Genomic DNA, 12,509 nt, shown 5'->3' with positions numbered 1-12,509 from the left:
TGCGGTGTAACATCTGCCACACCAAATTTAGATCTTGCTACACATTTTCCTGCCTTAAGTAATCAGACAGTCCTTTCAAGTTCTAAGTTTAGTGTACTTTTTATGTACATGGGATAGTATTTATTATAGATAGTAGAGTAAACATAGATGTTGTCCAAATCGTGACATCATGCTCGTTTGGATACAGATTTTGACAGTTCGTTTGGATACAACGGATTCATCTTAGCGGATCTATGTTTACTCTACCACAGAGAACAGACATCCAAGTCCAGTTCCGAAGCTGTGTAAGGAATTTAACGGCCATTTGAAATCGGCAACACAAGTGGCAATAGCGTGGCGCTGCAATCGATTAATTTCCCATACTAATTTAATTCACCACTTGAAATGTTTCAATTCATCACTGACTGTGGCAATATGGTGTTTGGCGGCGTTAGTGTTGTCATCGTGTATTGGTTTGCAACCTTACTCAAGTGAAGATTCAAATCCTTACACAACTTTCTGAATGAAATTTGTTCTAGCCTGGATGTCTGTTCTCTGTGACTCTACTATCTATAGTATTTATTTACTTTTGTTCAGTCCTTAGGCTCTTTTCAAATGCTGTGATGCAGTTGCTTTGCCGATGCGGCATTTTTCAATGTGTACAGTCAACTCTCCCTACATTGAATTAAACTGGACAAACGAGTTGCGCAATATTTAGTTTTAAAATAAGTATTATGAGGGAATCCATCACAATAAACTAGATTTGTACCGAATTTTTGAAAAAAAAAATAGAATATCGAGTTATGAAGAGTTGACTGTACCTAACTCAACTGTCATTTGACTGGTGAAAGTCAACCAAAACTTTGTGATTGTTTTGTTTATATCGGATCAATGAACCAGTTTCAAACAATTTCAAATAATTTGTATTATCTCTATTAAGAAAACAAAAATTTAAGCTAACAATGGAGGTAGAAGTGGAGTTTCTAGAAGTCAATGCATGTGTGGTTTGCCTGCATGAAAAGCTCAGTTTGCTGGCGGTGCAATTCGACGAACAAAAAGGTTCGACAATGGGTTCTATTCTGGTGCAGCATTTATGGTTTCAGGTATGTACACTTTTGAAAAATAATGATAAAAATTACATCGAACACCTATTGATTGAATCACCTTTTTTAGGCTGAAGAACTTCATAACAAACACATCTGCGAGGAATGTTGGAATCAAGTACATCAATTTCACATATTCTACACCAATATGCAGAAAATGCACGTCGATTTGAAAGCTTCGACAGGAACTGTTGAATTCGTGGGGTCCTTCAAAGCAGGTATATAAACAGTTTATTATTTAATGTGATAATACATTATGCGTGATTGTCATCTATGATTAGCAGGAATTTACTTTTGCATATCGTGTCTTTTCCATCAATTTTGTTAGGATTTGGGCGATTTAGTCTTTTCAGCCGGTGCAGGCATTTATTTTTCAGCTCAGTGCTGCAAATGTCATTTCGTCATATCTAAATTCAACCTCCTACAGCTCATTTTAAAAGCTGAACCTTAGAACATGGTATATGAAAAGCTTGTGCGGCTAGACCAGTTCTATAAGAAAGTCACTGAAGAACAGCTCTTTTTCGTATATTTAATGTAAATGTCATGGACTATATTTTAAAAAATGCCAATTGAAATTCATGGTGCTTCCGGAGTGTGGGCGCATCAATTAGGGTATTTAGCTTGAGCTTGGTTGACCGCCCGTAGATACTACTCCAGTACGCCAGAGCAGCTTTACCAAGTATATGGCTATACTCACCCAAAGAACCAATGAAATATCTGCCTGAGACTTGCAGCCATCTTCAGTGTGTGAATGTTGATAAACTTCTTGGTAACTTTCTATTTTTAGGTGTATACTTTACAGTTATGGCTAAATTTCATAAGATAGGTATCTCGATGAATTTAGGTAGTTACTTCGCTGATTGTAGACACAGTAGATCGAATATACCTCTGCGTCTCCACAAATTCATGTGGATGTCGTAAGGTTGGTGGGATATGGTTGGCGGTCACACATTTGGTGCGTGGAAGCCAGGCGTAAGGTGATACGAACTGTGTTTTTACTATTCTGAAAATGATGCGACACATTTCGCTTGATTACATAACGCGTTATCTGATAGCTTGACACTGTGTTGTGGAAGTTGGAAAGAAGGAAAACGGCTTTTTTCCATACCCGTTTCTGGTTCTAGCGGCTATGAACGAACATATAAATATACGTGGATTGTATGTGAAGAGAGGTGGTCGAAAGTACATAGAGAGATATAAAGTAGAAGGAAAGGGATGGGTCAGGGATTAAACTCAGGACCTTCTGCATGTGAATCATAAGCCACAGCCACTAAACCACAAAGCCCACGCATGTTAACCCTAAAAGGGATACCTTCATGGCCTCAGTTTCACCACCTCGCTGAGTGTGTTCCATCAAAGACGAGCTCTGAAAGCGCCTGGGGTCCAAATGGACCCCAGGTATCCCTTTTAGGGTTAATTAGGTAGTTTAGCGTATATAATATTGTTGTTTTCTATAGCTTAAGGTGAATCTAGAACAGAGCCACATCTTGAATTTCCAAAAGCACAAATCTGAAGAGCCAAATGTCGATTGGTCAGCTGCTGCTCTGCCGCTACTCGCATAACAGTCCCATCTTTACTGTTTTTTTTTTATTCATATGGGACTGTTTTGCGAGTGGGGGCAGTGCTGGTGGTGACCAATCGATCAACTTGTCAGTGCAATCCGTTATATTTGTGCTCTCGAAAATTCAAGGTGTGACTTGTACCTCAAGCCATAAACGGAAAAACCCAACAACAACAACAAGGTGTGACTTCGTCATATCTTAATCGACAGAGCTAGGAAGGTTTCTTGAAATCATTAAATGATGTTCGATTTTTTGTGGCTAAACAAAAATTTACTCATCCTTATCCCATTTTTTCGTGTATTTCGCAGAGCCAGTATCTTTCCATTCAGAATCCAATGAAACATATTTACCAGAATATACACAGCCACAATGTACTAATCTTAAACAAGAAAATCTTGAAGTTAGGATTAGAAGTGACGAACAGGATGATGAGGAAAACGACGATGAGGATCAAAACACGCAATGTGAAGTGCTCGAGCTGGAACACGAAGAAGTAAATGAAAACATGGGACACTCAGATTATGAACCGAATATGTCGAAGTCCGAATCGGAAAGTTCTGAGGACTACAACTCCAATACTGAGACAACCAAGAAGTCACCGAAAAAAGTTCGCAAAAAGCAACAAACTAAGAAATTGTCGAAAACTGTTCGAAATTACAACAAACCCGCTGAGCAAACCGAAGAAGAGGATAGGAAAATAAGCGATCACTGTAAGTTGCAATGTACGGAGTGTGACATATCGTTTCCCAGATTTTCCGATTACAAACAACATGCTCGCAAAATTCATCAGATCGCACATCCGGTAGTGATTTGCTGTGAACGTAGGTTCAACAAACGAATTAAGCTTTTCGAACATGCCACCAAGCATATGGACCCGGAAGCATTCCGGTGTACAATTTGCGAAAAATCCTACTGCAATAGTCTCAATCTGAGACTGCACATGTTGAGGCATAACTCGCCGGATGCGATGGAGCATAAGTGCGACAAATGCGACCGTTCGTTTGCAAAGAGATATCAGCTGACAGCGCACCAGCAGACTCACGTACCGGAAGAGGAGCGCAAGTTTATGTGTAGTACCTGCAGTAAGACGTAAGTATGGCAATATAAGTTTTTAACTCTTAATAAGGCCGAGGAAATTGTTAAAAAAAACTCTAAAAAGCTAGGTGGCTATATGACACCTGCCCGCTTATCCCAAAAGCACTTATGGCAATATAGTTGCCACTGTCCGTTTAGTGTACATTAAATCTTTTGACTGCGACAAACATCACAAATTTTAAAGTGCGACAAACATCACGTATTTTAAAGTGGTTTACGGTATAAACTTATGGCAAGAATATCCCAAATGGAGGAAAACGTGCCTCTGGAGTAGACCTTCTGAAACCTGAAGGCCTAAACTTTGAAGCTCAGCCCATATTGAGTATAATTTGATTATTATGTTTATTAAATCACCAGTTTTATAAAAAGTTTGAGATAATTTTCTTCACGCTGTCAAATTTAGCCATTTTCAAGTCTAAAACAGCTTTTAAATAGCTATTACACTGCTCCTCTTGGCATGTCAGGCCCATGTCGTTTCTAATGCAAATTATATTTTTGTCACTCACCAGGTCATTCAAAACAAATTTGTTATTTTTCCCGCTTTTTTTTCAAAGCCCAATATGCCACGTGAAGGGTATGCATGACGTAAATACGTATTTTTTTTTTTGAAATTAATTGGAGTTATCATACAAAAGGTATGCGCTTTAAAAAACAACATGGGACTGACATGCGAAGAGGGGCAGTATAGGCTCGTTCAAAACCAAATATGGTCAATCTAAAAAAAAAAAGTTCGATATGAGTTGTTAACCAGCCGAAAAAGTAAAAATTGTAGGCGGCAATATAGTTGCCACCGCTTTAGAGCACCTTTAACGGTGCGCTTCTATACCCCGTTTGGCAGTCCTCCATCATTGCAGCAAACTTTACCGGTCGCTGCTAGACGCGCTTGCAAAATAGTAGCGCTATGGGTGGGTGACCAAATATAGCAGCGCAACAGTTGCGCTACTAAAAATGCTTTGGAAATATGACAACCCTCCCGATACGAATCAGGGTGACTAATTTGATTGCTACCGGTGTGAAAAAGGGTGGTTAAGTCAAAATGGTAGCGCTGCGCGGGTCGCTCGAATAGTAGCCGCCGTTAATGTTGCTCTTATAGACGATTAAACGGTACTATTCCAGCACTTTATGGGTTCAAGGAAGATGTAGGGTGATTCAGGTAATTTGGACAGACCGTTACGCGTATATATTTTAGGCACTTCCATTTTTTTGCCGTTAATGTCCAAAGTATATACACGTAACGGTCTGTCTAAAATACCTGAATTCCCCTATCTTATGTATCTCAGGTGTAATTACTGGTGTAACAAGTATTACACACAAGGAAATGTGTAGCATCATCAAAGAAATCCTGAAATAGGTAAGGTGGGGTAAGATGCCATTTTTCAAACTTTCGTCGTTTTCAATAATAAATAGCACCGTTTGTTAAGTATTCAAAGTGTTATAATACCAACCAAACAATATTTGCTTGATACTTTAGCGGAAGCATTCACGATTCTACACTTCTACTTATTTTAGAGTCACTCGTTCGGCTGTTCTATTTTCGGTAAAAGTTCGGATTACCGAAGTTCAGCACAGTTTTACCGAAGTTTGGCTAATTTTTACCGAACGTTCGGTAAACATTACTGATGATTCAATAAAGTTTACCGAACGTTCGGTAATTTTTTGACGAACTTCGGTAATAGGGTGCTGAACATTCGGTAATCTGAACTTTTGCTGAAAATAGAACAGCTGAATACGGTACTTTATTTTAAGTATGTAATACTTTTTCATAGTTTTTGAGTGTTTTTTCGCAAAACGGAAGTGGTACAAAAAACCATCTGCCATTGGGTAAAATGTCACTTAACAAAGGCAGCATTGGCATTAACAACCATGCGCCTCCATTAAGGTGGCCCACACTTATATGAAAAACAAAAATTTCGAAAAATGCCAAGTCTTACCTCCTGAGTCAGTTGTTTTTGACTCCCAGAAGCTACGTTCAAAATTTGAGCAAAATCGGTTGAGCCAAGGGGGCGCTCAAAACGCTTGAAGTTTGTATGGGAAAACTTGGCCAAATGTATGCAGAAATTTTAAGTTTTCGAATTTTGCCGCTAGGTGGCGCTGTAAGCGTTCAATAATCAAACCCTTTGGTATTATTGTAGGTTACTATATGCCAAACAACTTTGTCGAAGACCGCAAAGTGATCCAACGTCTGTGAAAAAAGTTATACCCTAGGTAAAGTGAGGACAAACTTTTTTATTATTTTTCCAATACATGTAAAGGAATAATATCAATAATGAAATCTCAATACTTTGCCTCACTTTGCCTAGGGTATAACTTTTTTTACAGCCGTCGGATCACTTCGTGGTCTTCGACAAAGTTGTTTGGCATATAGCCATCTTACCCCATCAGTGCATTTTGGAACATGTTCCCCTACTTATGATCAACGAAGGGATCATGTTAAGCGCAGCTAATGCTTTGGTCTACGGATGTAAAGTAGGGCGGATCAAGATGAGCATTTAGCGCCCATAGGATCACTGAAAGTGAACGCACATTATCTCTTAGGCCTGAGTTCATGCTGTTTACTCAATATAGGCCTTTTCAGGTGACAGGTCCGTGTATGATACTGTTTACAACTGCCGAACAAAGGCTCAAACGCTGAATTGTCAGTTTCATAGGAGAACTGTCAAAGACTCCCAAAAGCAGCTGATTTTAGACGTCAAATGAAAAGGCCCGTTGGCTTCCGGCTCCGAACTGTCAATAAACAGCAGAGAGAGTGGATGAGAGAGGAGATAAAAAAAGAACTTAAAAATCAGTTTAAAAGTATTCAAATTTAGGTACTAGAGGTTGACGGGCTTGGTGGTCTTGTGGCTACCGCTTCTGATTCGTATGCAGAAGGTCCTGGGTTCAATTCCTGGCCCATCCCTTTCATCCTACTTTGTATCTTTCTATCCACTTTCTCTCTCTCTCTCTCTCTCTCTTCTCTACATATACAACTCATGTATATTCATATGTTCATAGCCATCGCTAGAACCAGAAACGAATTGGAAAACAAAGTCGTTTCCCTTCCTTCCAACTTCCACTCACAGCACAGTGTATATAACGCCTACAAGTTATGCAACCGAAGCGTGCTGTGCCGCTTGACATTATTCACCTTATTCACCGCACAATCTATCACCTTACGAACACTATAAATAACCCCTATCCATGGATCGCATCACCGACCCAACGGTGACTCCCAGATCTCCCATCCTTTCCGTCTAAGAAATACCCCAGTCCGTGCTGGTTGTGGGGATGCAGAGGTGATCTCGGTCTTTAGTAGCAACAACCAGCACACTCTAACATTCCTTTCCCTTCCCAACTGACTATAAGGACGTGGCCGGCGCCGTTATTGATCCAAAATGTATGAGCTGCTAGAATTGCACTTTGAGAATAAGTGGAGTGTCCCAGCCCTTATTCATTTGGATCTCAGTGCAATTGGTACCAGCTCAGATCAATCACGGAGTAGCAACCATTGACATGTATAGTCAGATTTGATGATTTTATGATCGATTCAAATTTAGGTACTAGAGAGTTTCTCAGGGTACATATTGAACCCATCAGCACATACACAGGGACCTAATTCTGTTTGAGCAGCGCACAGAGCAACTTATAAATTATTGTGTTGGTAAAAACTCGAATTCTCAAATCTCATGGTTGAGTTATTTCACGCGCGATTCTTGACTCGCAAAACTCACTACTGAAAAAATCATGCATGATTTGACTCACCATTTCACTCATTGCTTTATTTCTTGATGTTCTTAATATTTACATCAATGTTTTTAAGATTGTATGATAGAACAAAAGCAAAATCTAGCGTACCACATCATCGAATGCCGTTCAAATTGGTTTGAATTCGTTTTACAAGTGAACGAGGTTTCGGCGCTTGACTCGCGAGAGCGAGATTTTGCATGAAATTCTCGCGCGTGAGAAAACGATGCAGAATCGCGCGCGAGTTTGTTCACGCAGGAGCGGTTCATGAGTGTGCTTTGAGTGTGAGTTTACCAACACTATAATACCTCTTTTGTCTAGCAGGTTCATAAATGCAGGACTGTTGCCTATATTGAGTAATCAAAGATTTAAAACCTGGTTAAATGGTATGTTTGTTCAAAAGAATTAAAGCCCACACTTAATGAACAATTTATATATTACAAAACTTTCCTACATTCAGTGATTAATCAGTGTATTCGCTATATGAAAAGCCTAATTGAAGATACCCATAACAATCATTACATAAACATCCTTCATTAAAGAATCATAGGAGATGTTTAAACAATCTTTTGATAAATGATTATTTATTTCTTTTTCCGGGCTATCGTCAGTTTTGCTACAAAATATGCAATGCAACAGCATGTTAACCGAGTGCACCTGAAACAGCTGCATTTCACCTGTGATACCTGTGCAAAATCGTTCTACTGCAAACAAGCGTTGCAAGTTCATCAGAGAACGCATGACGAAACTTTACCCTCGGAGAAAATTCAATGTGCTGACTGCGGATCCTGGTGAGTGTCATTTTTCTGTCCATTACTTTAGATTTTCTGCAGTGAACAATTTCACATATATGAACCCGTTGAACGTTGGCAATACCCCCTAATGCGCTGATTATTCACCTACAGGCACAAACATATGGAGGGGTTGATGAAACACCGCAAACGGCACCACCAGCAGGAAGAGAAGCTGTATCCGTGTCCGGACTGCGGCAAGGTGACTCGCAGTTTGCCCGCCTTGAGAAGTCATCAGAGCTACAATCACAAAATGGAATCGATTTACAAGTGCAGCATTTGCGGAAAGGCGTTTAAGCGGCCAAAGGACTTTAAGGATCACATGGCCACCCACACGGGGATGCCATTGCACAAGTGTACCTACTGTGATAGGCAGTTCAATTCTGCGTCCAATATGTTTTCACATCGAAAGCGCGAACACCGGCTTCAATGGGAGGCGGATCAGAGGTTGAATATTAAGAGCGAATAGACTGGAATTAAAAAAAAAAAGTTTTTGTTTTTCAACCAAAGTTGAATTTACCGCGCTGTAGTATACACTGAAAAGTTAAAAACCTGAAAACTTAATCTTGTGAGAGCTCTCCCTCCACGTTACCGATTGGTCTCTATTCCGTGAAGACTTTGGATTGCTAATCAAGAAACAGTTTTATCGGCTTGAATATTATTTATCTTGTATCGATTTGCGTTACAGTATGAGGAAAGCTGGTTTAATCCAAGCGGAAACAGATAAGGGTAGATGAGGGGAAACGGATAGGGGTGTGTCTTGCTTTTCTGTAAATACATTTCGTTTCCAAATTATAGTGCATTTCTCTTTCCTTCTTGAGTATCCGAAACACACATACTCTTCGAAAATAGTTCACCCACTTCTTTAGGTGATCCAAAATGTCTCCATTATTATGTTTGGATTTTGCGATGTTTGTCCGTTAAGCAAATATTAACCTTTCAATTTGTTACCCTAAATTTACCTCGTTTCTGTTGAGTACAACAACCGAGGTGTTACTGGCACATAGTGTTATTTTATATTTAATAATACAGGTTATCTTCGATATAGCGTACCCTTGATATAGCGAATTCGATATAACGTACATTTTGCTTCAATATAACATACAACATTGAAAAATTTCATTTTTTCAGCAATAATCCCCAGATAAACTACGAAATCACTCGAATCAATATTTTGTTACAGCGTTTACCCTTTTACCCAAATCCATTACCACTAGCATAAAAATATTAAATTTGTTTTTGTTTCGATATAACGTACACTCCGATATAACGTAGGTACAAAGCGAAAATTTATTTGTAAATACACATTTTATTTACAAGAAATCATGAAAGAAAATTATAAACTATAGGCAAATATTACTTTCAGTTTTGTCACCACATCGCAATTGAATATGCACATAAAGTCGAAGCATCAACCGCCGGAAATGTTCATCTGCGAAGTGTGCGCTAAAAACTTCAAAACGCGATCGCAATTCGAGAAACATCGCCAGGAACACAGCGAATCTTATCAGGAAATCAGACAGCAGTGCAAAATTTGCTCTAAATGGTTAGTGAAATCATATTAACATTACGTGACTCTAAAACATTTGAAGTTTTATAATGACAGACATTTAACTTTTTTTTTATTAAAAATTAAACCTTTTTATGCATTTTATGCAAATTAAACCATTTTATGCTTTTGCCAGTCACATTAGAAAATCAAGATTATAATAGTATAATAATTTTTAACAGGATGAAAAATGCCAGCAGTCTCCGGAAGCATGTGCTTCGCCACGAGGGCGAAGGCACCGTTCATGAATGTAAACTATGTGGAAAGCAGGCACCAAACATTCTGGCCCTGCAGAGCCATATCAGTTTCGTGCACAGAAAGGACAAACTATTTCAGTGTACACTGTGCCCGAAAGCTTTCAAAAGGCAGTTCACTCTTGTGGTAAGTTACCTATTTTTTCTCATAGAATTATATGTCTAATGATGGTTTCATTCGCTCACAGGAGCACATGACGACGCACACCGGTGAGGTGCTGTATAAATGTACATACTGTTTGAAGAACTTCAACTCTTCGGCCAATATGCACGCACACAAAAAGAAAATGCATCCTCAGGAATGGGAGGCGGGTAAGAGAATAAGCGAGTTGCCTTTTTCCGGTATCACCGGTGCGGAATATTTGAGAAGTGACATTTAAATATAAAAAGTACAAACCAATTTATTTTGCAGTGAAAAGGTAATTTGCAGTTACATAACTATATCACAGCATTCAACCTCTAAATTAGTATAAAACAATATAGGATAGGAATTCAATATAGGATTACCAAAGAAAATCGCAGTAAAAATTCAATTACTGGAAGTCTTATAGAAGCGCTTTTTTATGCATTCGTTATAAATTATGGATTCGAAAGAGTTTATAATTCATGGTAACCGATTTCATCGCAACTGATCATGGACCCTCTCAAATGGATGTACAAGAGGTCGCGGATTTTTTTTTCTGTTGCGTGGTTAATAGGGTTTGTGTGCCATCAATAATCTCACGCTCCCAATTTCATCCTATCGAAAACAAGCGATTACGGCATCGATTGATTCCGTTCTTTTTGTTTTCATGCGTGCTCACTTCTAACAAAAAATACAAAAATAAGAAACAAAACAAACAGTGCTTCAATCCTTTGTTTTTCATAGGATGAAAATGGGAGCCTCATGCTTAATAAGGGAACCAATACCCTATCAAAAGATAATTTGTCACGGCTACGTTGAAGCTTTTCAAAATGAGATAAAATGTGAGTTTTTCACTGCGAAGAATGTTCTTCGTTTCCGATTATCCGGTGAGTTTGTTCCTTGTTATTCTCTTCCTATGGATTCTATTTCAATATTATAAGAGTTCAGTCGTATATCATAGGGCATAGGTAATAGTTTGTATTCTTATGATTCTTATGTCCTCGTTTGAGTTTCTTAATTGAGGAGATGGCGGCAGCAGCACCGGTGCGGTTCCTCCCTCGAGAACAAGCTGCAGAAACCTCTCTTGTTCCGCTTGTTCCTCCTGCTGCTACAGAGAACATAGGACTGTCGCTACCTGAAGAATCTTCCAGAAATTCCTTATGGGGCTGTTCATTAATTAGGTAAGGGTTTATGGGGGGAGGGGGGTTTTGAGAAATCTTACGCGCCATACAAAAAATTTTGGGTTGTCATACAAAAAATCTTACAAGGGGGGGAGGGGGTGTCGAAAAATCGCAAAAATTCCCTTACGTAATTAATGGACAGCCCCTATGGAGAAGTGTTTTCTCATATACTGCTGTGGAATTACGATATTCAGATGATTTGATGAGATCGTTTCAAACATTTTTTTTTTATTAATGTTATATTATGTTAGAACTTCTGATTTCCTTTATTAGAAATCAGAATTTTGTTTCGTTTCATAGAGCGAGTAAAGGCGCTTAAGCCTAGGCATAAGGGCCAGGACACAGAGTAAATACCTGTGTTCCATCCCAGGAAACCAAGGACCAAGGGGTGACATTAACCCACCGACGAACCGACGTGACAGTGGCGATCCAAAACTGCCCCCCCCCCCCCCTAATTTAACGGTCGACCAGCGAAGCGAGCGATCGCTTCTGTCAAATCAGCACAGACGCGAACCGTTTCCTATATGAACACACGGGGGTTTGGTGTCGAGCTATCAAATCATCGCGAGCCGTTATAGAGGTGGCGATAGTGTTCGGCTGTTTTTCGTCATGGCGTCGCGGACAACAAATTTGAATTTATTTGTTCTAGCTGTCACGTCGGTTCGTCGGTGATTAACCTTCTTAGCATCGTCACCCCTACCAATTTTCATGTTTTTTCTACCTAAAAGGCTGAGTGGTTGGTACGAGATGTCCCCACTCAATAGCTTTCTTGTGAAACAATAACACTGCACAGTAGGCCTGGCCGCTTTAATGCTTGCAATGCATTACCAATGTACTGCAAGCATTAATAATGACAAGAAAAATGGTAGGATTAGTCGACTCTATCATTTTCCAGGATTCTTTCAATGAATGGCTGTGTATGTGTAGACTAGACTAGACTTATGATTCTTATGTCCTCGTTTGAAATATTGACTTTGCATAGTTCGTCACCAAGAGTGTCTGCTTGGATTTTTGTTTCATTTGGCACTGTTCGGGATTGCATCTTACAAATTATCTCTTCTGTTTCTTGAGTTTCACTTTCTTGTGCAATCTGAGAGGAGCTAATAACCTGACTGATTGAACAAGTTTTTCTGCTGTTCGCATCTCCGCTT

The 12,509-nt window shown here is 39.3% G+C and overlaps 1 protein-coding gene across 2 annotated transcripts; it reads left to right on the top strand.

Moving 5' to 3' along the window:
• The first annotated feature begins 807 nt into the window (after window positions 1-807).
• Window positions 808-10,453, top strand: LOC109398091 (transcription factor grauzone). 2 transcript variants are annotated; one of them, XM_019670451.3, is made up of 6 exons: window positions 808-1,082; window positions 1,153-1,300; window positions 2,953-3,733; window positions 9,617-9,796; window positions 9,982-10,180; window positions 10,242-10,453. In XM_019670451.3, exons 1-6 carry the CDS (start codon window positions 942-944, stop codon window positions 10,431-10,433), a joined length of 1,641 nt encoding a protein of 546 aa, XP_019525996.3. In that variant the 5' UTR covers window positions 808-941; the 3' UTR covers window positions 10,434-10,453. The 2 variants fall into 2 exon arrangements, with proteins under 2 accessions (XP_019525996.3, XP_019525997.3); XM_019670452.3 differs by lacking the exons at window positions 9,617-9,796; window positions 9,982-10,180; window positions 10,242-10,453 and adding exons at window positions 8,071-8,250; window positions 8,365-9,508 and having other exon boundaries at window positions 811-1,082.
• Window positions 10,454-12,509: the final 2,056 nt, after the last annotated feature.

The sequence above is a fragment of the Aedes albopictus genome, chromosome 2 (assembly GCF_035046485.1).
Source record: "Aedes albopictus strain Foshan chromosome 2, AalbF5, whole genome shotgun sequence".
Lineage (NCBI taxonomy): Eukaryota > Metazoa > Arthropoda > Insecta > Diptera > Culicidae > Aedes > Aedes albopictus.
This window is presented reverse-complemented; position numbering and strand designations above follow the sequence as displayed.

Bases quoted from the DNA above. Each gene is read 5' to 3' on its own strand.
- LOC109398091 (XM_019670451.3), top strand. From the start codon at position 942: ATGGAGGTAGAAGTGGAGTTTCTAGAAGTCAATGCATGTGTGGTTTGC. The intron at 1,083-1,152 runs GTATGTACACTT...CACCTTTTTTAG, and splicing joins TGCAGCATTTATGGTTTCAG to GCTGAAGAACTTCATAACAA. The intron at 1,301-2,952 runs GTATATAAACAG...TGTATTTCGCAG, and splicing joins CGTGGGGTCCTTCAAAGCAG to AGCCAGTATCTTTCCATTCA.